This window comes from Cyclopterus lumpus, chromosome 17 (assembly GCF_009769545.1).
Source record: "Cyclopterus lumpus isolate fCycLum1 chromosome 17, fCycLum1.pri, whole genome shotgun sequence".
NCBI lineage: Eukaryota > Metazoa > Chordata > Actinopteri > Perciformes > Cyclopteridae > Cyclopterus > Cyclopterus lumpus.
The window spans coordinates 14,133,099-14,160,472 of NC_046982.1; the positions used below are offsets into that span (position 1 = coordinate 14,133,099).

The following is a 27,374-nucleotide window of genomic DNA, read 5'->3' on the forward strand; positions in this document are numbered from 1 at the left end:
CAAGGCCTTGATTCTAAGTAAAAACTCAGCAATTCAATACTTCACTTCCTCAAAATGGAAGCAAAGGATTCATTTATAAACTCATAAGGGGGAAAGTATTGAGAAATTGTCATGGAAAACAGGAAGCACTAAATCCGGACTCCACTTCCAGTAGACACAGTTGATTGTTTGTCAGAGAAAGAGACAAAAGATGCAGATAAATTATTCGGATCGACACTTTATTCTTCACAGCATTATTCTGACTGCAACAATAAGCTACAAAAGCTGAGAACAATATGAAAATAACCTCACGAGAAGCTTCTGAGCCCAATCTAGCATTTATCTGTTTCAGTCACAGGATTATTAACACATTGAATCATGAATCCAGGTGAGATTGCTTTGATTATCCCGCGACCAAAGAAGGGGCAGTCACACTAGCGCACTAAATACAGGTCATTAATAATAAAAAAGGAACATATGACAAAACATAAAAGCTGAAAATACAGTATATTTGCAATTTTACAATGATATACACAATCGTTAAGTAAGTGCAGGCCATGCCTTTTCTTTAAATATCACTGAACAATGACAGTACTAGCAATCGTCATGGATCAGTTGTGAAATGGAATGATTGACTTGTAATCTTGAGTTTTTTTTTTAAATTTTCTTACTCCCTTCCAACTGATACCATGAACAATAACTCCACATACCAAGAACCTAACCCTTAAAAAACACAATCAAATACACAACAAAACTAAATAGGCCTCCTGCGTGTCTCTGCACACATATTTTGGCGACAACAATCATCACTACAGATGTGAATCCATCATAAAACTGGAGAAATATAATTTTCCGCATTTCCTTGTTTGTGCAAGAGAGGCAGAGAGAGCGGAGAAGATGATTGCACGACAGAGCAGAGTGAGACTGGAACAACGCAGCCTCCCGCTGTCTGCCTACATTTTCCAGTGATGAATATACTTTTGATGCGTATTTGTTTGCCGTTCATGTTTTCATCCACTGGTCAGTTGTGAGGCACAACGCCACTGTGTTTATGTGCATCTGATGTTCAAAAGAAAAGGAAGCACCTACAATATATTTATACATATTTATATATTACTAAAACGCTGTAAATTAAAATCAATGTATTTCTTGAATAGTCATCCGTATTCTTTAGAATATTACTTAAATATATAATATATAGATAGACCAATCCTAAATTCTTCATTATTCAAAGAGTTTTTGTATTAGTGGTTCTCAGGGTCTCGCCAGTCTGGCATCTTCGGTTATGGCACAGTGGTCTCTATCCTAAATGTCCAATTTGCATCTGGGTGAGGGACATAGTGAACAACAGGGAGATTATTTCTGGTCTATGTTCATCATTTATAAACCTCACCAGCAAAAAATAAAACTTTGTCATATACTGGGAAGGTGCCTGACTTTTACTTTTCTTTTTGAAACTCTATCCTTCCCCTTCCTTGCTTTATGAATCCCTTCATTTCTCCCCTTCTTCCTTCACACAGGCTGTGGATTTTATTCTATGATCTGCCTCGCCTCTCACAGTAGTCAGTAGCCAGTTGTCCGCTACAGCCATTTTATTTTAGGTGTTTGTGTTGCATGGAAACATGACCTTGGTGAACCCATGGATCAAGCAAGGTGAAACCTCCAGTGGACAATGAGAGCCACTAAAGGACAACACGTCACAGAGGTGACGTCTCACATGTTGGTGTCCCTCTTGTCTTTGTTCGGTGAGGGCTTTGAAGGATCCTTAGCTGCCTTGCCATTGGACGAAGCAGCGGTATCTGCAGTGGCAGCCACCGTGGCAACGGAGCGTTTGGTTTGCTCCTCGGTGCGGGGCTCCGGGCTCGGCTGCGCCGGCGGGAGGGTTTGCTCGGCCGGCGGCTGGACGGTCAGTTCCTGCTGCAGTTTGTGGCTCTGCAGGAGGCGGAGCTGGACACGCAGCTCCAAGATGGCTTCCTGCTCCTCGTGAATTGCCTGGTTCAGATGGGTGTTTTTGTTCTACGTGGCAATAAAACACAGACATTGTTTGAGAAGCCAACGAAATAAAAAACACATCCTCAGAAAGAAAAGTACACCTGAAACCTCAGACGAAGTATTGCAATGTTATAAAACATAAACAATATTCTTCAGTGTTCTTTCAGACTTTATTTAGGCCGATGAGAAACAGCCAGTATGTGTTGAATATTTTGCTCACCTCCAGTTCCTCATTTTGCTTCTGCAAATCTTCCAGAATCATCTGCAGCTCTTCTTCATCTTCACTCTCACTTTCGCTGTCTGATGAATATTCCTCCGTCTCACTGCGCCCCTGCTGACGACTGAGCAACACAATGTTTGTTGGGTTACAGTTGAGACAAGTGCATGTAATGCCAGCTGTGCATCATATCACAACATATTTAGCAGCTGAAATGGTTTCAGTCTCATCTCACCTCTGGATGTCTGCAATCTCGGCTCGCAGTCTCTCGATTTCTTCCTTCTCGGTGGCAATCTGTCTGCGAAGCACCTGCTCGAGAGAGATCAGCTCCTCCTGCTCGGTTAGGATCTCATTTTCCTGATGATTGAGACAGAAGATTATTCAATCTCAGGTGGATTTTAACAGGTCTTGTTGGTCCAAACACATTCTGTATTAACTTGTATTATTGTGTGTTTGAAGGACTCACCTGTGCTAAGAGGAGGTTGATGACTTCCTCTTCATTTTCAGTCATTTCCTCTTTTGAAACATCTTCCTTCGAGAGGCTTGCAATCTCCTGGGCTATCTTACTCTCACAGTCCTAAAAGGCCAAAGGAGGAAAGATGAAGAAATACAAGCACAATTGTGATTTTTGAGGGCGTAGTTTGCGGTATTGTTTTTACTCGATTGTACTTTATGGCAAAGTGTTCATCATAACCACCATGTTTATGCACATTAGACAGCTTGAAGTTCAGTACAAGCACTGAAAAATTACATTAGTGGTTTAATTGAACAGCTTGCAAAAAGTTGGTTTGATTGTTTGTTCCCTTATTTTTTTTAAAACATAGATATACTTGCAGATAGTATTCAGATGCAACGTACCTGACGTTTAGCTTCCCTCAGTTTGCGTTTTAAAGCAGTCAAGATTCTCTGCACCTCCCAGAGACGCTCCTCCTTAGATAAGTCCTTCACCCCCGCCTGCAGCTCCCTGTGCAGGCAGTTCAGCAGGAACTCCTAAAACACAAGCACATTTTACTCCAAGACACTCAAACTACTTAAGCCAATTTAAATGATGGCAACAGTCAAGTTTGAATTCCTTCATTACTGCAGTTGTTGACAAACTACAATTTTGAATGATAATCATACCTTTTTTTCTTTCCAAGAAAAAAGGTACAGAAATTAGCTTAAGAGAATACATATAAAGACTTTTATTTGCAAACATCTTATTTCATATGCATTTTTCTAGTGAAAGGTCAACAACAAAGGTCACACTGGAAATGAGGAAACAGCTCGTCTGGCTCTGTCCAAAAGGTGAAAACTCTAAAACTGAAAAATATTATGTTATTATATCTAGTCTTGGTTTGTTTAAGCCATACAAACAGTTATGTGCAGGACTGTTTCCATTCTGAGACAAAAATGAAAGAATTGGCTTCAGCGAGACTGAACCTACCTGTCGTCGGATCTCCTCTTTGACGCTCTCTTGAGTCTCAGGCAGCGCCGGCATGGTTGCCATGTTGGACCAGCGGAGTGGCCGCACCACCGGCTTCAGGACTATGTCTCCAAATAGCTCCCTCACGTGTGTGAAGAACATATAAAGAACGCGGTTCCCAATCTGAATGGAAGGTAAACAAACCAGTGAACACAAAGCAAAACAGGTTCAGAGTTCTGCACAAACTGCATGTAGTCCTACAGTGCGCATGATAGGGTTCGCATAAGGTGTGTCAGACTGTACTATGAAACCCAATTGTCTTGGTGCCATCTTCTCCACAACACAAATTCCTGCATTTTTACTTTGCCTAATTAAACTGACTCTGGACTCCACTCATTAATTGAGAGAAGTGTTAGATTTAATTTAAAGCTGTTGTGGCTCCTGCTGCTGTTGGTTCAGAAGAAGTGGAGCAGCCAAAGAGACGTTCCCTCTGGGAATACATTAGATTCATTAAACTAGGCCAGGGTTTTACAGAAAACGGTTCCAATAATAACTTGGGTAGTGTGTAGCTATGGGGAGTTTTCTTATCTTTGAGGTACACTTGAGCCTGAGCTCTAGACATTTTTCGATTTGATGTTTAATGTGACTGTTGAATTACTTCTCATTTTTTCTTTCTACCCATTTCCTTCCCTTTTTATCTTTTCCATGAATGTATTCCTCTCTGACCTGTATGGTTGGGTTGAGGACGATGGAGATATTTTGAATATTCATCTTGGTGTCTGCCTCCCTGGCGATGACGTGATCCATGTGCGTGATGACCCAGGAGAGAAGAAGTCGGCTCTCCGGCGACACCTCGGCCAGCAGCCTCTGGAACTCGGTCATCTTCTCAGCCTCCACCTGCCGACCGCAGGCGTCCTCGAAGCGCTGGGCCATGTCTCGGCCCAACAGGTTATCTGGCAACTCGCGGAGGTACTGCTTCAGTAGGCTGGCCACTGTGTGGGGGTCATACTCCTCCAGGCAGGGGCACTCCTCACGGTCATAAGCTGCTTTCAATTCATCTACTTTGGACTTCATACCTGAGAGGGAAAGACGTCGATGTGAGTATCAATCAGACTTAAAAATATTGAGACACATTCACATCCTAGTTAGACCTTTTTTGCAAGATGATGGAAAAATCAACAGCTCAAAGTTTCTATACCTGAGACCCGATAGATGCCTTCACACTTCATGCCATAACTTTCAATGTAGTCCACACATTCTCTGAAGACAGCCGGCAGCTGGATACCATCATAAAGAGCTGTCCGCTTGACAGCTTCAGTCAGAGGTGCTCCAAAAATGGGCCTGAAGGTGGGGATCTCCACTGGGACTGGCTCTGCCTCTGTTGTGGGTTTCTTCTTCTTCTTCTTCTCCTTCCATTGTTTAACCACGTCTGCAGCCGTCAGGTCCTTTGATTTTTTATCCTTGGCTTTGTCCTCCTTGGGCCCCTTCTCCTTCTCTTTCTCCTTCACCTTGAAGTCCTTTTCCTTCTTCTTGGAGAAGCTGGGCTTCTTGAACACATGGATTCCCTTGGAGCGCTTCATCTTGGACGGGCTCTCTGCTTCATCTGCTGAACTGTCCTCCTGGAAGGCGGCGTAGCCTTCCGCTGTGAAAGTAAAGAAAGAATCGGAAGAGGAAAAGAAATGGGGTTAGAACCGAGGGGAGAAACACCCCTCTTTTCTTATCCTCCTCCTAGGACAGAACCATGATAGCAGTGAAGAAATAGGAATAGGAAAGGAAATGTGTGAGAGGAGATAGCGAAGGAGGGGGAGAATGGGGACTTAGAAAAGAGGTCAGCCACAGATTTAGCACAGCTCCCACAGCACCTTACGCCTCTTCTCTCTAGAAAAGGCTCAGTTCAAGTTTTTTCCTCGGAGCACACAGCTCCACCACAGTATCAGAGACAGTTAGAAGCCTCTTCGTCTCCTCTAGTTCTCCATAGAACAAGCGCTTTGTATCCCACCGCTGCCTGAGACACACTTTCACTGGGCTATCTGGGTGTGCTCTTAACTGTCCATCTTTTCCTCTCTACACTGGTGTAGGGGCTAATTACAGACATGGAAGAATCCTGATACAAAGAGGACAATGAGCCAAACAACCACTCAGTGAAAAACATTCCCAGTAAAGGAACATGTCTCACTGGTACAGGCAGCAACCGCCAACAGGATGGAAAAGTGGGAAGCTCTGTCTCAACTCAACAGCTAATACTGGGTGACCTTCAGCAACATTACAATGGTATTCAGTCCTCAGGTGCACTACAGATGAAGGTAAGTGACCTGAAGTAGATGACCTGTATGTGCTTGGTAGCTCAAAGATGTTTAAGGAGAAGATGGGTGACTATGGAATGTTTAGTACTCATTTGTATGCCAATTGCATACTGACCAAGTATACTGTTTGCATGCAAGGTTGCCAAAAATGTAATATTATAAGAGATATCACATCATAATTAAGTTAATACAGTATATTACAATGTGAAAATGCAGCAGTAATGATCATTTAGTGGTGAGAACAATATATACAGTATTTCTATGAGATTTACCCAGTAAATTGTTGCCATTTTCAACATTGCCTATAAGACCATTTTTTATTGAAAATCACCTTAAAGTGTTCTCATTACTATGATTGTTATTTTTTGTACTCATAAACATGTAGCAGACATTAGGATTAGTCTGACGAAAATGTATAGCACACTTAATGAAAGATTTCCAGAGCTTTCAGCAATTTCTTATTGCTTTGACTACATTTGGAAAATGGCTCAAAGATCCTTAAAATGTTCAGTGAGTGACCCTGAGCCTTTTCAAACTATTTCTAAGGTTAAAAAAAAAGCTGAAATTACAGGACATGTTCTTACTCCTTTTCTCCTTCTTCTTGAACTTGTTCTTCTTCTTGCCGTGCTCTTTGTCATCGTCTGAGACATAGGCATCAGGTGTCTCGTGGTGATGGCCATCATGAGGCGGCGATGGTTCGCCAGTGCGGTATAATCCGGGAAACTTGGTGGGACTGATCTCCTCAGAGCTGGGGGTGCGGGCCACGCCCCCTGGGTGCTCGGCCCTACGCTGCTCTGCAGGGCTGCTGCTGGGGGGCAGGAAGCACTCAGTCATGACTGCTCTGACCCTTTCACTCCTCTGACTGACACATCACCTCTCCATCACACCTGCAGTGGGAAGAAATACAAGATAAAACAATACAACCCTGCATTTAACTTCACAGATAATCTCAAATGTTGTCCAGTTTGCTCACAGTCTTTCATTATTCCTGCTGCTTGTTATCTCCGTTATCCGTTCCTCAGTTATGTGACAGATGGGGGCCAGGCCTGGGTTTTTTTCATGGATTGTAATTGTATTTTTTGCATATTTATTGTTGACTTTTGGATTATATTTGAACAAGGAACTATATATAAACAGCACTTGAAAAAAATCTGATTTACAGTACATTTCACAATCAATGTAAGGAATTACTAAAGGATGTATGTCTCATTCCAGTTAATGATTTTAACCCTTCAACTTGGACCCGTTTAGAGATGTCTGCAATTGTTTTTGATGCAGCTTGAGTAGTGTATGCTGCAATCATACGTATGGCTGAACTTGGTTTGTTGCAATGTACGTTTTATCTCTATACGTTTCCTGCTGCGCTCAGATAGACATTCTTGCAAAGGAGATCTCAATCAAAATGAGCTTATCAAATTAAATAAAGGTTGTAAAAAAAACTCTGGCTCTACTAAGAACCTTGCTAATCATAACAGAAGTAGTTTATACGTATTTAAGAGCATATTATAGCAACACAAATGTACATGAACAGCAATAGCAATAGCAATCTAACCCAAATCCATTCATTGTCCACAACGAATCAAATCTAAATTCATAGTTCTGCAAAAAAGGACATTTGTACGCATAGTTTGGAAACCATGTTAGACTAAGTGCAGAACACAGCTGTAACATAAATAGTTAATGACTTGTTTAGACAAGCTGTAATCGTGTATGTCAAATATGTAATTTTCCATCTAGACTAATATTCAAAATCCGTTACAGATGTATTAATCTGTAAACCAAAACTAAAGCATGTTGCACTCAGACAGTTAGAATCACAATAAAACAAGATGTAGCTCTTCCCCGCTTCTACTTCTTTTTTTCTTTCCTGAATATTTTAATGGCTGTGTAAACTGAACAAATGTAACAGTAATGTCCACCCACCAGATGGGGCTCTGCTACATGGACAATCACATCGTACATGTCCTACTTCTATTTTAGCCAATTCTGACATGCACAGTTAGCAAAATAAAAACGTCCGTCCTCTTTAGAAACGGTGCTTCATTAGAAACACAGCCCTGATGACGGTAGATACAATTACAAAGGCTCAGCTGAATGTTTGTGCAATTCTTTGAAAAAACAGTTTGTCTGTCTGCATTTTATTTTAGATTAAGGACAAAAGGGAACTCCTCAACCGTCAGTTAGGAAGTAGACTAGATACGTCATAACGACCAGGGTGCTGTTTGTTTAGGAGGTTCTAAAACTGATATCGACATTTTGATACCAACAGTAACTTAGATGCATGTCAAGTGTTTTGTATGGTGCATCCGAGAAAATATGCTGCACTACCATGACGACAAATATGTTAATTATTTAACACAACAGCAATACGTACACTCAGTGTTTTAATTGAACTCGTGACACAACACACAATGCATGATGTTTGTGTGGCATCTTAATCTTCCCTCGCTGTGGGCAGATTATCCTCCTCACTATTGACTCACCCTGTCCCGTTTTACAGAGAAAGATTAATCAAACACACAACTCGATATTAAAAGACCTCTTCCTAGTTTCTTCAGTAATGAATTAAAGCACGTTTCCCTAAATAAACAGTTAGAAAGTAGCAGCTGTCCTCACACTGGAGGGGCCCATATGCTAACGGTAGTTCAGCTAGCTGCTAACCTGCTAAGCTAGCTGGTTATCCAGCCTATCGTCACGGTTAAAGCCGTTGTTTCGTCCAGATAAAACCAACATTGTGTATACAGATAGCTGCGTGTACTGAACTCGATTTTGTAGACGCTGTACTGTCATTGAACACCCAAAATACAAAACACAAAAAACTTTACCAAGAACTATCCCGTTCGGTCAATTTCGGAGGTGGAGCTTCCGGTTGTCTGTATACTAAATAAACCTATCTGCGCATGCGCGATAGCCCAGTTGTATGGTGGGAAATGTAGTTCGAAGGCCAATCTATAACTCACTTGGCACTCTCACCGCAAATGTGTAGGTTTTTTGACCCAGAATGATCTGGATTTAATGAAGACTGTTTAGGCTGTGGTCTCATTTTGATCTCAACCACAGGTTAGGCTGTAATGCAAGCATGTGTACAAGATAAACTGTCAAACAATGTGTTGAAAAGCAACTATCATCTAAATTTAGTGAAACCGCTTGCTATTCTGAATCATGTGGACTTTCCCAAATGCTGTGGTTGCACTCAGACAACTGGTGGTCATCCTGACATATGAAACACATTAGTCCTCTGATCCTTGTTGACTGCTCCAAATCCACAGCCACAAATGCAAAATGAGGTTGTGATTCAATATCATAAAAAAGAAAAAGATGAGACAAACAAAAAGTCTCATTGTGCATCCGGTACATTAGTCAGTGCAAACTGCAGTTGCATGCCAATTGCGAACAGAATCAGTGATATGGCACCCTGCTGCCCTTTTGAAAATGCACTGGCATTACAAAGAGCACTTGTGTGTGGCGGAGAGAGATTGGCATCGGTAAATGTTCCCTTTCCCCTCTGCTTGCACGAGACGGTCAGTGAGCACTGGAACACCTGTGGACCAGAATGGTATAACAACAACTTTGTTTCCTCAGGAAATGATGTGTTTCCTGACTCGGGCAACACTCGGCTAAGATTAGAGCGGGAGTCGCGCAACTGGGAGAACAAACATCTACTATTCCACACATGCACCTTTTTCTTTTCTTTTTAAAACACATAATTTAAAGAAAATATTTAGAGAAGGAAAACATATTTTAAGACCAGACACCAAACTTTTCTTTATTTGGCATGCGACTGGGATTTAGAAGACCATAATTGTAAAAATACGTTATTCATATACACCTCTAGTAAAAAACACTATCGAAAACATATCTAAAAATATACAGTGAAACATAACAGCAGAATAAAAACAATTTTCTGGAGTAGGCGGAGGGATGTAGGGGGTATTTTACAAGTAACTGAGGAATGCTAACACATAACAGTCATAGTTTCCTCTGCCCTCAGTCCTCTAGTATGGCCCAGACATTTGGTACCAATATATGCCCGCACTTCAGAAGAGACAGTTCATGCACTTCACAGCCTTGCTGCCGTAGTCTACACACTCAGGTCCGATGCACTGGCAACAAGCGTTATGAAACCAGCGGTACTTGGATCCTCCCATTGACTCACAGTATAGTTTACACTGACGAATAGACACGCAGTCGTCAAAGTAGACCACCGTGCACATGTTTTCTGAAATGAATTTTTTTTTTAGAAAAGGGAAAGAAGAAAACAAAATGTGAGTCACAAATCCAGTAAAATGTTCCTACTATAACTTCAGGGGGGAAATTAATTTGCTGCAACTAAGTATGACCATATGTGTTGGTTAGCTTAATGAGTTAACTGCTCGGTTCTGTGGGAACACTCACATTATGAGTGTGTCTTTACATCAAATAGAACAGGCTCAGAGGCAGACAGCCAAAACACCCACAAATGAAAAAAATAAATAAAAAAATGGCACAGGAATAACACTTTTAACAGTTAAAATGACCTAAACTGGAGGTCTTTTGGCAGTCCTGTCCCCCTGAAATGATGAAAACCTGACCCAGTTCAAGACTTTGTAGTGTGCCTAAGCTCTGGGCGGGGCCTAGTTTTATTACCACGGGGTCCTAGTGAGTGTGCATAAATGCAAATAATAAATTTAACTGGACCGGACAGGACCAGAAAAGTATGTAACAGCAATGTGCACGTGAGTAAAGCACACTTGTGTGAGTAATGTTAGATGCAAGCTGGCTATTGGAGCTTCAAGCCAATGTGAGGCTGCACATTATCGAACAGCAAGCCAACCGTCCTTTAATTCTGCATGGCTTCTCTCCAATAGCGCTGCAACTGGCAAGTGAAACTAGCAATTCTAGTACATTATTGCAGTTTTATCATTAAATAATCAGGTGATTACTGATCAGAATCAGATTAAAAACATTGTTTTTGTGTTTTTAAATGTTCCCAAGTGACCAATAGCCTTAAACTCAAAGACCCTCAATTTACAATGATATAAAACTGATTTTTCTTTAATTTGCAGACTAATTTTCTGTCACCTGATACATTTATCATTCAATTCATCATCTCAGTTCTATTTTCCAGTGAAAAGTGGTCCACGTGATCACAGATTCTCTCTAAAAAATACTCATTATGCAGATATGGTGTCACATATTATAGGGTCATTATTACTGTGAGGCGCTGTAGCTTGTAGGTAGTCGACGTCCAGCTAATCTAACTCCTTTATACACCGTTGGGTAGTTAAATCATACGGTCATCATATGTTTTATATGTCAAAAATCAAAACACAATCTGCAAAGTAACTATTAACTATAGCTGTCAGATGAATTTAGTAAAAAGTACAATATTTCCTGCAGTGTAGCAGAATAAAAGGTATAAAGAAACATAAAATGGAAATACCATAAATCAAAGTACCTCAACAAAATATTTACAGTAAGTAATGTACAGTACTTGAGTAACGACATTCAGCCGCAGGTCACATGTCTATTTCGGGGACATCCAAACCTTTGTGTGCTTATTTTACACTAAAACTTAAACTTCCTATGAAGAGGAATGATATCAATCAGTGTATAGATTAATATGAATAAAATACAGATTTTGGCTAAAACAATCCTTCAAAGCTCAAGCATCACCTTGAGTGTCGTAGCTGGCGTGGATACTGTTGCTAGGCAAGGAGACGTTCTGAGGCTGGCTGTCGAGCGACTCCAGGAAGGACACCAGGTTCTCGTGATGGGAGAGCTCCTCGGCGACGGGGAAGGACACCACCATCATGTTGATGGGGGCGTCGCCCTCTGTGAGAGCGCGGAACAGCGAGGGGATCGGACGGTGCAGCTCCTCCACGGTGCTCTTTGACGTGGCCGGAGTGTCGCTGTAGTTCTTGGGGTTACACATCCCTGACATGAAAGGATGGATGAAGACATTAAGAAAGGTCTGCTCATGAAAATTACAAAATAGTGTGTCTCTTTTCAGCCATACAGATAGCTTTTTTTGCACAGGGCATTTGAGATACAGCATCCGTCACTTGTTATCTAATGGAGGTGAATGGAATGTCATGGTAATGGGGTTTATGGTGGTCACAGTCCTGAAAGATTTTCTTTTTCTAAAATTTCCAGAGATATTATCCCCGTTACTCTGATTTAATCCAGGCCTCACTAGTCCTTATGAAAACTCAGTGTACTTTCTGGATTTCCGTGCTGGCAAAGACGGTATGTTTTCAAACCAAAAAGTCCATTTACCTCCCTTGCATTAGGATAGGGTTTAAGGGGAGAACATGCAGTTGATTAGGGTATCCCAATTTCCCAATAGATACCATCACTGAACGTCCCCAGTGGATCACTTTACTTTAGAATAAAGAAAGGAATGAAACCAGAACGTTTGGTGTATGTGAGTGCTGCGCAGGTACAAGTTTGAGAAAACAGCCGTGTTGTACAATTACCTACATTGTGCAAGACTCTAAAGGTTAATAGGGTAAAAGAAAACTAATTGATGTGACCATGAAACTTCTCCAGTTGATTACTTAGATTACATTATTAGATTACATATTTCTAAATATGAAAATGAAGAATTATCTAACGGTAACTTTCGGTGAATTTAGGAGAAATCTACAGACGCAAATAGACAAAATAGTAATATAAGCACCTAAATGGATATCTTTTTTCCACTAGTCTGGAAGAAGACTATGTAAGCAAAACTGACTTGGTTCATTTACTGTATATTCTAAATATTTTTTTTCAAAGCCTTCTCTACACTGCCAGGTATGCAATTATAGTGGAGAATACAGAATCATAATCCTTAAATTCACAGATATCTTAGCAAGGACATGTCCTCATGTCCTCGATGCTAGCTGCAGTCTTGAAGGCAGAAATATCATTAGGGGGAGATCTTAAAATCTGGGTGAATAAAACCAAAAGTATCTCCACATATAGATGCCACTCAGGTTTTTCTTTTTCTTTTGTGATTTGGGGAAACTGACCCTTTAGGCCTATTGGCATGGTTAAATGGCTTCACACATGATTTAAACTCACACGGGCCGTTTTGTAAAACCACACAACTGTCAAGAGTATCTTGTCTCAATTACGATCCTTTAAACAATTCATTTAATTTCTTAATACAGTAGTAATCATTTGACAAAGTCCCCATATCCTCTGATATGATCTTCCTAAGGCTTCAAATGAGTCAAAGTGAATTACAGCTAATGGGTAAATCATTTAATGGGGAGCCGAGTCCGACAGTAGAATTGGATTACAAACCAATGCTAAAAGCAGAGCCAGAACAGCTGTTTTAGATAAAGCTTACACATGGGTCCTCCCTTCGTGTCCTCACTCCCTCCTCCTCCCTTCCTCCAAAATACAAGCTGTCCTCACCCCGCCGCTCCACGACCGGGCTGCTCTCTCTCGCACTCACTCGCAGATACACTCTTCAAAGTAGCCAGCGTTTGGCACTGATAACATGTTTAGAGTGGAAACTTACTAAAAGTGGTCATAAGGCTAGCGCTGCAAGAAAAAAATAATAAAAGCGTAAAAATAAGAAATATTTTCTAGTTTAAAGTTACAGGCTGTCCTCGGCCCACTGTAAAAGGCCCGTTTGGGAGGAACGCTCCACCACCGTAACATCTGTGCAGCAGCAAGTTCAGGGCTCAGCCACAGCATTTGTGTTCCACATGAAAGAGTTTTAATAAAGCCTCCTTGTCAGCACGTACAGTAATATCTGTCTGTCAAACCTGATCTGAGAGCCTGCTGGTGTACAGACAGAGTGGAAGGCAAGGGTGGCCCAGGCAACTGACCACCCAACCAGAGTCAGACGGGGATGGGTAGTTGGCCCAGCGGGTACAGGTGGACCGAACCGGACCCACCAGAGTGTTTGTCACATAGGACACTGTTTTTAAAAAGAATGAAAAATACGCGTCAGGTGATTGAATCAACCATCTGTCAATCAAACTCTTGTATCAAAGTGAGGTCAGTAACATATTTTCCATCGAGAAAAGCCTTCCGTGCCGTTCTTTGCTGTTCTTAAGAAATACTCTCAGGTTTTGATAGAACTGATGCTCCTGAAGCATCGACACCAATTGTTGTTTAGAATGAACAGTCGCCTCGTTGCGTCATCTTTCACCTAAGCCCCGCCCCTAGCTGCCAGCAGCTCCTCACAGGACGCGGATTTAAAGTAAATCAAACAGCTACAAAAAATATGCAAACAACTACAAAAAGAAATGTAAATAATGACCGTTGCGAACAACGTACAAAATGACAAATAAGTGATGCAGAATGAGACACAGAACAACATGCAAAAGACCCAGAAAAAGTAACTAAAAAGAGATGCAAAAGACCACAAAAGAGGAACAACGACCTCAAAGCGATTCAGAATGACCACGATGAGTCTGTGTCTCTTGCTGCAATAGAACCAAGTCTTTAAATCTGAGTCCGACACACACATCTTTACCTATTTTACAAAAGTGCCCCCATTCTTTGAATCTGAGGCCCAGTCGGCCCCTCCCCCTCCCTTTCACAAGTCCCCCCCTGCTGGTTTTGAAGCAAGTTACAGATGAAGAGAGGCGTTAACAAGCTGAATGTTTTCTCGTTTCACAAATCCGGTTGTTTTGGATCTCGCTGGGATTTATACCCCCACAGCACCTCATCGCCGTGAGGCTGAAAGTCAAAGTTCATTTGAGCGGGTTTGACCTCCTCATCCCGCCGCCCCCCCTCCCCCGGCTCCTCCATCCTTTGATCTTCTGCAGGACCTCGAGACTTCCTGTCCACATGCGTAGGTGCTACTTCGTGGTGACAGTACTCCTGTAATTTCCTTCGCTCTCATAAACGGCAGTCCCTCTGGGCTCTGCTTTGCGTTAACCTCCACGTTGCCACCTCTCAGAGGCACCTTGGGTATCTGGCTTCACTCTCCTCACACTCATCTCGTATCAGAGCAGCAACACTCTGAACAAACGGGTTCCTTTCTAAAGCAGCGTGCTTCTCAACTGTCAAGTGCATTACAGCCACAAGCTCATTTTTCACAGGCTTACTACCAGGAGAAAATGCTCGGCGGCGGGGTGAATGGGACGAGTGAGATGTGTGAGATGAGATTAGTGCCAGAATCATTTTAAATATGTTGCAATCCCGGGATGATCAATTATGGGGTTGCTATCTTACTGTCTTATCACTTTCTGTCACCTGTGTTTCATTTAACTCATCACACTGCACACTAGCGTGTTGTTTACACTGAGCCAGACTAATTTCATCGTACATCCTGCTTCTGTAAATACTGTCTACATCACAGTGACATGGCTGATATATCAGAGCTGCAATTACTCTACCACATGCATATTCCGTATATTGGTTTGACGTTAATTTTGGACATTAAATCATTTGGTAACTTTACTTTAACCCTCAATTTAGCATTTATAACGTTGTATGTAAAAATCAAATATACGTGTTTATAGAATACTATAATGTAGGTGTCAGCAAATATAATAGTGTAAGTATAACTCCTCCAGTGGGCATCCACAAGCAGAGGCTTCTGTATAAACACAGACTGTATATATACACACAAGATGTGGACAGAGTCTCCGTGAGGTCACTCATTGGTTTGTGGGCTACAGTTTTGGAGCCTTGAGTTCGGCATTTTTAAGCGTCGCCATCTTGGCTTTTTGAAAAACCAGAAGTGACACGAGAGGCTGAAGTTAAAGTACAACCGAACACGATATTAGACTTTCAGGGGACCAAAAATGTAACAATTAAACTTAATGAACTGAAAACACACAGTTAAAGCTGGAAGACAAAAACACGGACAATTCCCAGACCGAACAACGCGGTGGTAGAGACCTGTCAATTACAAGGTAGCCTTATTGGCTTCATCATCCATTTTACTCTAAATGGGCCATAATTCACTGAATGAACATCGTGCTGTGGAAGAAGACTTGAGACATAAACTCACGGTCACAATGTTTACTGATGTAATAAATCAAGTACGAAGTAGAGTCATTTTCTCATTGACTTCGATACAATCGGACTTCTTTTCGTAACCAGAGGAGTCGCCCCTGACGGCCAGTGGAAAGAATAGACGTTAATAAACGATGAATGGGGGTTTAAAGTAAAGGGTCACCAGTCATTGTTATAGAAATCTACATGCACAACTAAATCAAATCTATCACTGGCTGTAGGTTATGAAACCAGCTATGACAAGAACACAATATGTTCAGTGGATAAGTCTAAAAAATTATGTTTAAAAATGAATTTGAATAGAAAACTTTGAATATGAAAACAGCATCTTAAAACTGTAATTTTCTTTTATAAATTCAGACTGCAATTTATAGAAATGTGTTTACTCCTTGTCGTCATGGGAGACATGATGGGAAAAGTACGTCTTGCTCTGGCCACAGTGGCAGGTGAACACAGCAGCAGCACATCAAATCCTACATGAAGGCTGAACTAAGGAAACTAAATGACATTAAAATCTAATTAAAATGGGCCTCAACCTTCCGAAAGCAAACCTGACAAATGAATCACCGGGACATCTTAAATGCAACTCTTTGCTCTTTTACAGGCGTTCAGCTCAACCGTCTTCACGGAGAGTGGGCGACACAGAAAAGTCCAAAATGATATGCCGACTTAACTTTGCTGCTGTCAGCTCGAAACATGTTGCAAATAAACGGAGACGCAGCACTCACCCACGCAGTCGCAGCACTCCTCCCAGAGGTTCCCCAGACACAACATGCACTCTTTACAGCAGGAACAGTTCCCATCTGACGGGCGACACTGGCACAGCTCCTGCAGGACACACGCACACGCGCACACACACACACGCGCAAACCAGTAAGATATAAAACAGAACCAAAGACCATCAGGGATACAAAACACTTTTGTTACCAAAATAAAATACTGTTGTTTGGTAGTGCGATGGTTATGAATGTCCGTTTTGTTTCACTTTTTAATTAGTGAAAAAAAAAAACTGATTTGAAATATTATGCTGATAATATGGAGTCGAGGAGCAGATATTGGACATGATACTTTCATGAGTCTTTATTAGTGTTATCATTTGTGTTGTGTTGATATTGGCTTTACTCCCTGACTCTCTCTGCTGCACTGTATGTTTTTAAATAAGAGGAATAATTCAAGAATCTGAGTTTTTTTCTTTTAAATGACCGCAAACAGAAGTATCGTTGCATTTCTTGTAGCGGACTGAAACTCATGTTAACATGCCATTTGTTAAACAGAATTAAGAAAAGTATTGAGGTGTTTTTAAGCTGTTAAACAGGGTGAAAAACAAACAGGTGAACTCAGGAGGGAACACCTGAGCCAAGCAGCAACGACGTGCAACCTCCACGTGTTGTTACATTTCAAAGAGAATGGTAGAGTATTTACAGACTTATATATTATTTAAAAAGGTTGAGCTTTATTGTTTACTATTTAATTGTAGTCAATCCGATATGCCAATTCTTTTTTGCCTTTTTACAAATATCCTTTTCAAAGTCCTGCCATGAGAAAAAATTGTTCCTCCCGAGATATTCAGTGCAATTGGAAAATGCAAACGTCCGTTACATGTTAAAGTTAAATGAAGAATACATGTCATGCACACATGTAGTCGCACACAACATGTAGACGCGCGCACACACACACACACACACAACCCACATGTAGACGCACACACATGTAGAAAACACACAACATGTAAATGCCCACACATGTATAAGCACACAACATGTAGATGCACACACATATATTAACACACAACATGTAGATGCACACACATATATTAACACACAACATGTAGATGCACACACATATATAAACACACAACATTTAGATGCACACACATGTATAAACACACAACATTTAGATGCACACACATGTATAAACACACAACATTTAGATACACACACATATAAACACACAACATGTAGATGCACACATATATAAACACACAACATTTAGATGCACACACATGTATAAACACACAACATTTAGATGCACACACATGTATAAACACACATGTAGACGCACACAAATGTATAAACACACAACATGTAGATGGACACACATGTATAAATACACAACACGTAGACACACACAACATGTAGATGCACACACATGTATAAACACACAACATGTAGATGCACACACATATATAAACACACAACATGTAGATGTAGACGCACACAAATGTATAAACACACAACATGTAGATGGACACACATGTATAAATACACAATACATAGACACACACAACATGTAGAAGCACACATGTAAACACACACAACATGTAAAAGCACACACACACACACACACACACACACACACATAGACGCACTGTACAAACAGGTTCATTAACACACACACCCAGAGCAACAGCTGCAGGTTTGCTTGATGTCGTGCAGTAACTATTAAGTAACAATTAAGTAACTATGACAACATGTGGCATGTGTGGCATCTATAGAAATACGTAACATGGTCATAACTGTGAGAGAAAAACAACCCGTTGCTGTATTTCAATTCAGGAACACAGCAGGTTCTGACACGTCCAACTTCACAGTATTCAAAACCTTTTCTTGAATGTTTTTACATGCTCAGCATGTGACAAGTACTGTACTTAACACAAGTACACATTCAGGTACTTGTACTTTACTGGAGTGTTTCCATTGTATGCTACTTTACACTTCTAATCCATCTAATATTTAACTCCACTACATTTGTCTGATAGTCATAGTTCTTTTCTACGATACGTAAAACATACAAAAATAAACATAGTTACAGATGAAACAGTTTTTACAGTTGTTAAAACACATTAAATGGAGCTACTTTGCACCATGAGTACTACTGCTGCTAATACTTTAACTTGTATTTATTTCATAGTATTATTTGCAGCCTTCTGTGTGCGTTTCTTTTCTTTTCTTTATCACAGAATAGAGCTTCGGATCATTAAGCCTGACTGAGCGACCGTCCCACTGCTCTTTGCTTAAATGCACGTTATTATAGCTGGTTGTTATAAACCAGAACATGCTGACCATATTAAATGGTTCGGCCATAACAGCTGAGCAAAATAGATCCAGATTAAAGTTGGTTGTGAAGGTTGTTATAATATTCAGTGTTCATGCCATCAGTAACATTCATGTTACGGGACTGCAGAATGAATCCAATAAGGCCCATGCCGTATGGAAGAGGATGTTGATCAGTTCTTAATATCAACAAACACCTCTAGTTTTTATTTATTTAGTAGCATCTAAAAAAACACTATCAAAACCATAGCAATAAAAACTGAATATGAAATGCTTATCACAAATTGCCCCCAGTTTTAATTAAAGACATTCAAATAAAATACACTTAACCGATTCTAATTTTTAATACAAATAATTTGTTTATATATATATTCCTGTAACAAAAGTATCACACAGATAACACAAGTAATATGAAACTTAATAGATAAATAAATGAACTCCAAGAAAATAACAGACTGAACTAAATGCTGAAAAGTTGAGAGACTGCTGGTTCACAGCTTTGTTATGAAACGTATGTGTGTAAGAAGTATGTTCATCCGGTTTAATCATTTCTTGCAATTTCTTACAGACATTTCATTTTTGTTCAATATGCTTCGTGCACAGGCAGGGGGAAGAAAAAAAACATCGCTCTTGCAGAGAACTTCTCTCGTTGATTTTTATAGATGGAAGTTAATATTATTACAAGAGCTTCTGCAAAGCATCCAAAAACCATCCAACCTCAGCTGATCCATAGCTCTTCAACAAACACTTAAATAGCTTCATTCCTCCACGTCGGCCGGTCTCGGGGGGGAAGTCGAGACGGTGAAGGAAAGCAAACTCAGAACGTGGAGGTGGGGTTGAAAAGTGGGTCCTTCTCCCCCCTCGGTTCTCTCCCGACACAGAACAGGGAGCACATTCCTCCGAGTCAAGGTCACCGCGATGAGGGAGGTGGGGAGGAGGGGAGGGACCGAGGAGAAAACACCTGGAGAACAGAACATTGCTGCTCCCCTCAGCCCCAAACAACACACTCCCCCCCCCCCCAACCCCCTCGTTCCCTGCCTTGTGTTTTCTCCCTTCAGCCCCCCTTCCCTCCCTCTCTATTTCTTCCCTTTTGCTTTCTATTTTCCTTCTCCTCCTTTCTATCTCCAACAGTCCTGGCAATGATGAACAGCTCTCCGGTGACTCACCAGTCGAGGGATTGCGTAACCACACAGTTAACTTAATCGCCAGCCTCTCATCAAGGTCTGACCCCGGGAGTAGTTATGACCCTCAAAAAAGGTGGAATTATATATCTATACAATAAACTGCTTCTCATATTTCACAATTCAGAAATATTATTTTTTAACAATGAAGGGAAATAAAAGATGCTTTAACAGACATGATGGATGTGCCAGCGACTTCCTTGTATCTTAACAGACGTAGTTAAACAAACAAGGTATAAGATATATTTTCAGAGCCAGGCTAGCTGAAATAAACTGCTGACTATCTTCATATTTAGTGTAGAAACATGGCTCGTATTGATCTCCTCATCGAACTAAATCTGATATAAGAGAGTGAATTTTCCCAAATGATTCCTTTAAAAAGAAAATAGTGCTAATCAGAGTTTGTATATGACATTTAAGAGGACTTCCAAGTTTGAAATTCCTCAACAGAATAGCCTGATATTGTGTAACATGCATTCTTTATTATTTAGTTTATAGCCGTAAACACTCTCACCGTAACACCTGGTATATAAACATATAACAAAACAATGTGGGGGCCAGACCGCCTGTTTCCCAAGTGGAGGCATCTGAGGTCTCGGTTTCCAAACACAACATTGGTGCATCACTTGTTGCTCCTTTCTCTCCCCGTCCATCAGTCTGAATAGCACACGTGCAGAAAACTATAAAAACGGAACCACAAGCATAAAAAACGCCCAAACTTTGAGCCTCTATATTTTCATCCAAAGCCGGTTAACACGTCGACCATTTTGCCAAAAACATTCTCTGGTTCCAGCTCCACCAATGTGAGGACCGGCTGTTTTTCTTTGTCGTTTACGGGAGTACATTTGATTTGAGTTTTGGACAGTTGGTTGGACAAAAGAATTCGAAGACGTCACCGCGGGTTTTAGAAACTTGTGTCGGGCGTTTTCATTTAACAACAATAAACAATAAACAGATTAAACAATCACAAAGCTGGTAACAAAAAAAAAAATAGCGTCCTCACTAAACTGGATGAGGTTATCTCAACAACTTTAAAAGCTCCCATTAGGTTTCCCTCGAGCGGGAGCTGCTCTAGTCAGCCAAACGTCAGCTGCAAGGAGACAAAAGGACTCTGGAGAGAAAGTGAACATGTGCCTCGTCCTGCCGAGCGACCGATGCCCTGTGTTCCCTTTGAAAGCGGCCGCCCCGCCCTGCGGAACAGCCCGGCCCAGACAGAGGCGGCTTGTGAATCTCTGAATCACCCAACTGTACATTTCCCTCAGCCAACCTCCCCCAACAGACACACACACCTCCTCCTGACCTCGAGCCTCCCCCCCCTTTGGGTTCTCCCACCCTCAGGGGTTTTGGGGGAATTCAGACAAATGACTTGAGATGGCAGCAGAGCGTAAAAGCGAGCGTCGGGCAGCAGATCCCACTAATCACATGCAACATGGAGCTTCTAGAGCCCTGACAGCTAGCGAGTCGGTGTCGGCGGGGTCGCGGAAGCTACAGAGCTACAACGATCCATCAGGAGAAATAAGCCACCTGGAAGTGACGGAGAGCAGGCAGCAACCACCAATGGTCTGCTGGTCACAGGAGGTTTCCAATTGGACAGGAGGAGGAGCGGAAGCTGGTGGTTTTGGTAGCACGAAGTCTGCACCCTGTAATCTGGGAAAAGAACCACGAGACCCGTAAAAGTGGCTATTTTCTTCATTTAATCTTTGTAAATGGAATATGTGTTTTTCTGATTAATGGACTGTGGCACTTTTTTTTTCAAAGGAAACAAAACAATTAACAGATTGTATGTGCAGTCAAAATCATCTGAACTTTTAACTTTGTTAATTTGTGACCAAGACTGAAGTGGCCTAAAACAAAAAGCAACAGATACTAAAAGTGTGCTATTGTGTTTCTGAAGTTGCATCCTAAATAAATTCATTGCTTTCTCATCATTCAATTAATTTTTTTTGGTTGCTGCTTCAAGAGTCACATTTAGATGCATATAATTGAAGTATTTATGCCCTGCATGTTTTTGTTGAGTTGTAATGTCGCTGCGAAGGCCAGTTTCCCTTGAAGCAACATTACAATTTAGTGACGGTTAGGTCTACTTTTCCAAATGGACCCCGAAGGGCCCAGAGATTCAACACATGCATATTTGTTCAGAAATCTGAACCACGAAACTAAGGAAGATCGCATTTGCTCATCTTGTGGTGTTCAACCATTTCAGCACAATACGAACACAACAGCAAACTATTGCCAAATATCGAAAACACACCAGCGCAGCGGCAAAGTGCGGCCAAGCTGCCGTGCAATGTCTATGGGAAGATGTTGTGGCGGCTCGTAGCGGCCGTTTGGATAATTAGGTTGATGGGCGGCCAAAGTAAAAGTTGGGAATAAATTAACTTTTAGCTGCAAAGTGCAGCCAGAAAATGCTGCAGCCCAAAGGGATGCCTGAAAGCTGCTTTTTCTTTTGTCTGACCAACAGTCAGCATTACCGCAATAACACGCTCCTGTAGGTCCATGCTGTACAACATCAGGAGAATACGACCTCTTCTCACTCAGAAGGCGGCACAGGTTCTGGTCCAGGCTCTGGTCATCTCACGGCTGGACTATTGCAACTCCCTCCTGGCAGGTCTACCTGCTAATGCCATTCGACCTCTACAGCTCATCCAGAATGCAGCTGCTAGACTGGTCTTCAACCTCCCGAAATGTACCCACACTACTCCGCTCCTCCGCGACCTTCACTGGTTACCGGTGGCCGCTTCAAAACATTGGTACTTGCGTACCGTGCTGCGAACAGATCGGGTCCGGTCTACATCCAGGACATGGTCAAACCGTACACCCCAGCCCGTTCACTTCGCTCGGCTTCTGCCAATCGGCTTGTAGCTCCTTCACTTCGAGCTAAACACTCAACAAAATCATGACTGTTTGCTGTGCTGGCTCCTCATTGGTGGAACGAGCTCCCCATTGACATCGGGACAGCAGAAAGTCTCTACATCTTCCGTCGCAAACTAAAAACACATCTTTTTCGACTATAACTTGAATAGGGAAGGTAGAGCCGTAGTAGCACTTTAGTAGCACTTAAATGTCCCTTACCGATAGCACTTTGTTGTTTAGCACTTTAGTAGCACTTAAATGGCTCTTACTGATAGCACTTTGTTGTTTAGCACTTTAGTAGCACTTAAATGGCACGTACGATAGTACTCTGTAGTTTAACGTTATTGAAGAAATTGTACTTGCTTGATTCTTGTTGTTCTGAGTTTGGACTCATAGTTTAATGCACTTATTGTAAGTCGCTTTGGATAAAAGCGTCAGCTAAATGAAATGTAATGTAATGTAATGTAACAGTCCAAAATCCCAAAATATTCAGTTTACAAATGATTTATTAAAAGAGAAAAGCATCAAATCCTCACCAGGTATGATTGACATTTTGCTTAATAATGGATTCAAGCAAAACATTGATCATTAAAATTGCAGATATATTTTCGGTTTAGTGGAAGGTCTTGGTGGCGTTGTGGTAAAAATGCACATCTTATAAAAGAATCCTAAAAAAATAATAATTAATTAATTAACCAACTGTTTAAAGCTCTAATTAAAAAAGCTCAACTTCCTGTGCCATGAATCTAGTCTACCTCAACTTCCTGCTAAATAAAAACAAAGAACAACCTGTCGTTCACTCACAGTAACTGAGGTCAGAGAGGTGAAATGGCCACTGACGTTAAATACAGTACTTTAAAGATGTTAATGAGTGAGGCCGGTCCACTAAACCCACAGTTCATACACACACACACACAAAGAACAGAGGACAAGCAGCAGCTCAAACTTGACTTGACAGGTAGTGCAAAAACAGGCTGACACTTCTCGCCATGTTTTCCCCTAAAAAATAACTAGAAGGCATGACAGAATTTGTGTAAAGTAGCTGCGTACCGCCTCTCTGCTCCTCACACTGGGCTCCAGACGGGAGGGAAAAAGTGACACGAAGGAAGTGATGCCAGAAAGCCAACAAGAGTCGGAGGAGTTGATGTGAAAATAATAAAGGAACGCTCACATCAATCAGAGAAGAAGTGTTCCCTGAAAGTGACTTGTCGGAGTCAGACAAGTCAGTGCTACTAGAGCAGGTGTGCATGAAGCTGGACGTTTAGATCACATCTCTGCTGCTCGCTCTGGGAAAACCTTCCCTCCAGACTTCACTTGGCTTATCGAAGGAATGCATTTGAATTCTTCACAACAGATTACATCTTTGTTCTCCGATCCAGATCTTCATCTCCGTCAAGACAGATTTTAACTTAACTTTGTCTCCGGCTGGGTGTTGTTTTTCAAGTATTTGAACAAAACTGATGTTATAATAGAGGAGACATACTTTGTGTGTAGTTTTGAGTCTGCCCTGCCAGTTTAATGCTCATTTAAAATTGGATTAAAAGAAGGATTTGACTCTTAACTTGAACTCAACTCTGGCTGCAGGTGACATTTAACTTGTGTTCTGATCAAGAAAAACAACAATCTCCACTTACACAAAAACAGCTGTGACACTGTTGGATGAAAAGCTCAAATTTGGCTGCACTCATGTAGAAAGTTCCCACTTTAATCTACAGAAAAGATCAGCACTCGGATCTGCAACCACAAAGCCTCAAAGTTTGTTTGAGCAGTGAAGTAGAGAACAAAAAAAGGCAACGTCTGTGTACATTTTTTAAGAAATCATATGGGATCTTTAAAGATAAAAAACATATATTTTATTTACAGCCGCCTGACACCAAAAAAACATTATAGTCCATATTGGAAGTATGAAAGAGGACATTTAGTGAAGTGGTGTGAGTTGGTTTCTTTGATTGAGTCAGAATTTTGGTGCAGCTAGGTTTCAGAAAGGGGAAGGAGTCGTCGTTCGTGGTCCAGACGTTGTGTAAATCCAACGCTCTCAGTGAAAGTGTGTTTATAGAGTGTGTGAAAACCTTGAGGTCCTTTACCTGGATGAGACACTTGCTGACGTCGCTCGCACAGAGGGCTTTGTTGCAGCCGGAAGTCAGAGACAGTCCTGATAGGAGGAAGAGGAGAGCGGTGGCGGCGGGGAGGATCAGCTGACCAGGCCTCATCCTGACAGCTCACCAGCACGGCACTGGAAACACCTACATCAACATGAGACACAGGACAGGACCTCAGGGACCAGCACAAATAAACACAACTTCATCACTAGCATTCCACAGGAGGAAAAAGCTGCAGTCGGTGCATCAAAGATAAGACACAAAAAGTGAAAAAGTGGTGCATGATGTCAAAACTACACTTTTTAGTTTCCTCGTACCTAAAACTGAGGTCTGTTTCTGTTGTTGCCCAATACAGATCTAAAAAAGGTAAATCTCGTTTCTTTTTTTGAATCCATCAACTCCTGAGCAGATTTTAACACTGCATAATGATTTTGTTATACCTTCATACACACACTGTGATGTGAACTCTTAATTCCTATGCTAAATTGTGTATATATATATATATATATATATATATATATATATATATATATATATATATGTGTGTGTGTGTGTGTGTGTGTGTGTGTGTGTGTGTGTGTGTGTTTCACAGCTCTGTGATGCAGAAAAAGCACACATTTGACATGTAAACATCACTTTTGTGTGAGGCCTGCGTCATATTTCATTCAAAGCCAGAACTGGTTACTGTGGGATAACACACACACACACACACACACACACACACGCACACATCTGGCAACATCAGCCTCTTATCACCTCTTTCCCCCCATGTTTAGCGCGCGGACACGCCGTCTCAATGCTCTGCTTTTAACGCCAGCGCCACTCAGCTACACATCATTCCCCTCCACTTGACGGACACAACATGTGAGAAACACGAGCTCCCTCAATCACGAACGCGTTTCTTCTTCTTCTTCACCTTCTTTGGGCTCATCGCTAAAACACCGAAAACGTTGGTTTCACTCGCGCGCAGCCACGAGAGAAGTCGAGTGCGGGGAAACAGCGACATACTGTAAAAAAAAAAAAAAGGAGAAGGAGTTTAAAAACTCACCACAACGCCGTTAACAAGTCCGAGACTTTTCTTTTCCAGAGGGAGAGTGGCTGTTTTCTCTTTGAACTTCTCCAGGACGGTGTTGTCTCTGCCGCCGCTCAAGTGTCCACTGTGTCCAGAGGGCGTCAGTCCCTCGGCAGCAGAAAGCGACAGGCAGTCGGGCGCCTTAAAGGCACACACTCCATTTTCTATGCAACGTCTGAGGAGGAGAGCAGCGGGCCTCACACACACACACACACACACACACCGCAGGGTCTTCAGTGGAGCGGACACGCATGACTCACCGCACCATGAGCCAAGACACAACATTTACACGTGCGCATCCCTGGAGTTTTTGTGTGCGTCAATATTGTCTAAAAACGTCTCCGTGCGTCTCCTTTTAGCCCACAACACTCTGGTGATTGTCCGTCGGTTTAGGTGGGCTCCGTTTGAGCCTCTTTCACACAAGCAATTCTTTCCCGAGCCACCCCCCAACCCCATTAAACAGTCCTTTGTCTCCCGTCTTATCAGCGGCCTTGTGAGTGCGCTCATTATGTGAGAAAAGGGCGATTCGGAAGCTGTGAAGTGGCGCAGACTTCCCGCAGAGACACGTCCTCCTCCCCCTGAGCTCCTTTGTGGCGACGAGCCCGCGGCAGAAACTTTCTCTCTGATGGCTCGTCTCACTCCACAGGTGTTGACGTGTTGTCCTTCATCAAAAACACCACAACAGGCCCCACTTCCTGCCGACAAGGCATGCAGGACGGTCAGCGAGGAATGGAGGATTCCAAGGCCTTTTAAACTTGAATCAGATTTCGGAGTGACTTATTTCAGAAAAGTGAATGTGAGCCAAGGCAAACGACTAGGCAAGTCCATCTTTAAACACAATAAACATTATTCTTGTATTCAATCACAAGAAAAGTTGTTTGTGTACAACATCCAGTAGTTTGTGTACCAAGCAAGTGTTCCCTTTCAAAGTTGGACAAATAATGAAGTTATTTTACTTTAGTGAAAGTAACAATACAGTTAAACAGGTTCAACATCTGCATTAAACATGCTTTGCTTAAGAGTACATACGTTGGCTAGCAGCAAAATGTACTTAAATAATATGTAAAAGTACAAGTAATTCAACCGATGCAATATGTAAGCAACATTTTAATATTGTTAAAGTCCCCGACTATGAATGACACGTGATGGTTGTTATTTAAAGAGCTTCACGACAATCTGATCAGTATCATCACTGCAAGCTCAACAAACTGACTGCATGGCCAGTGTAGTGTGCAGCGACATCTACTGGCGGAGGATAATACTGCTGCA

The 27,374-nt window shown here is 41.7% G+C and overlaps 2 protein-coding genes across 4 annotated transcripts; both read right to left on the reverse strand.

Annotated features, from left to right (window-relative positions):
* Positions 1–197: 197 nt before the first annotated feature.
* Positions 198–11,663, reverse strand: ralbp1 (ralA binding protein 1). 3 transcript variants are annotated; one of them, XM_034554723.1, is made up of 11 exons: positions 8,722–8,771; positions 6,870–6,942; positions 6,481–6,783; positions 4,792–5,235; positions 4,320–4,669; positions 3,615–3,776; positions 3,047–3,178; positions 2,655–2,765; positions 2,424–2,545; positions 2,192–2,312; positions 205–1,995 (listed from the first exon to the last, which is right to left on the reverse strand). In XM_034554723.1, the coding sequence occupies exons 3-11, from the start codon at positions 6,728–6,730 to the stop codon at positions 1,693–1,695; spliced, it is 1,995 nt and encodes a 664-aa protein (XP_034410614.1). In that variant the 5' UTR covers positions 6,731–6,783; positions 6,870–6,942; positions 8,722–8,771; the 3' UTR covers positions 205–1,692. The 3 variants fall into 3 exon arrangements, with proteins under 3 accessions (XP_034410613.1, XP_034410614.1, XP_034410615.1); XM_034554722.1 differs by lacking the exon at positions 6,870–6,942 and having other exon boundaries at positions 198–1,995; positions 8,722–8,798; XM_034554724.1 differs by lacking the exons at positions 6,870–6,942; positions 8,722–8,771 and adding an exon at positions 11,552–11,663.
* Positions 9,634–26,726, reverse strand: twsg1a (twisted gastrulation BMP signaling modulator 1a). The gene is made up of 5 exons (XM_034554725.1): positions 26,082–26,726; positions 25,019–25,177; positions 16,576–16,675; positions 11,552–11,812; positions 9,634–10,115 (listed from the first exon to the last, which is right to left on the reverse strand). The coding sequence occupies exons 2-5, from the start codon at positions 25,142–25,144 to the stop codon at positions 9,934–9,936; spliced, it is 669 nt and encodes a 222-aa protein (XP_034410616.1). The 5' UTR covers positions 25,145–25,177; positions 26,082–26,726; the 3' UTR covers positions 9,634–9,933.
* Positions 26,727–27,374: the final 648 nt, after the last annotated feature.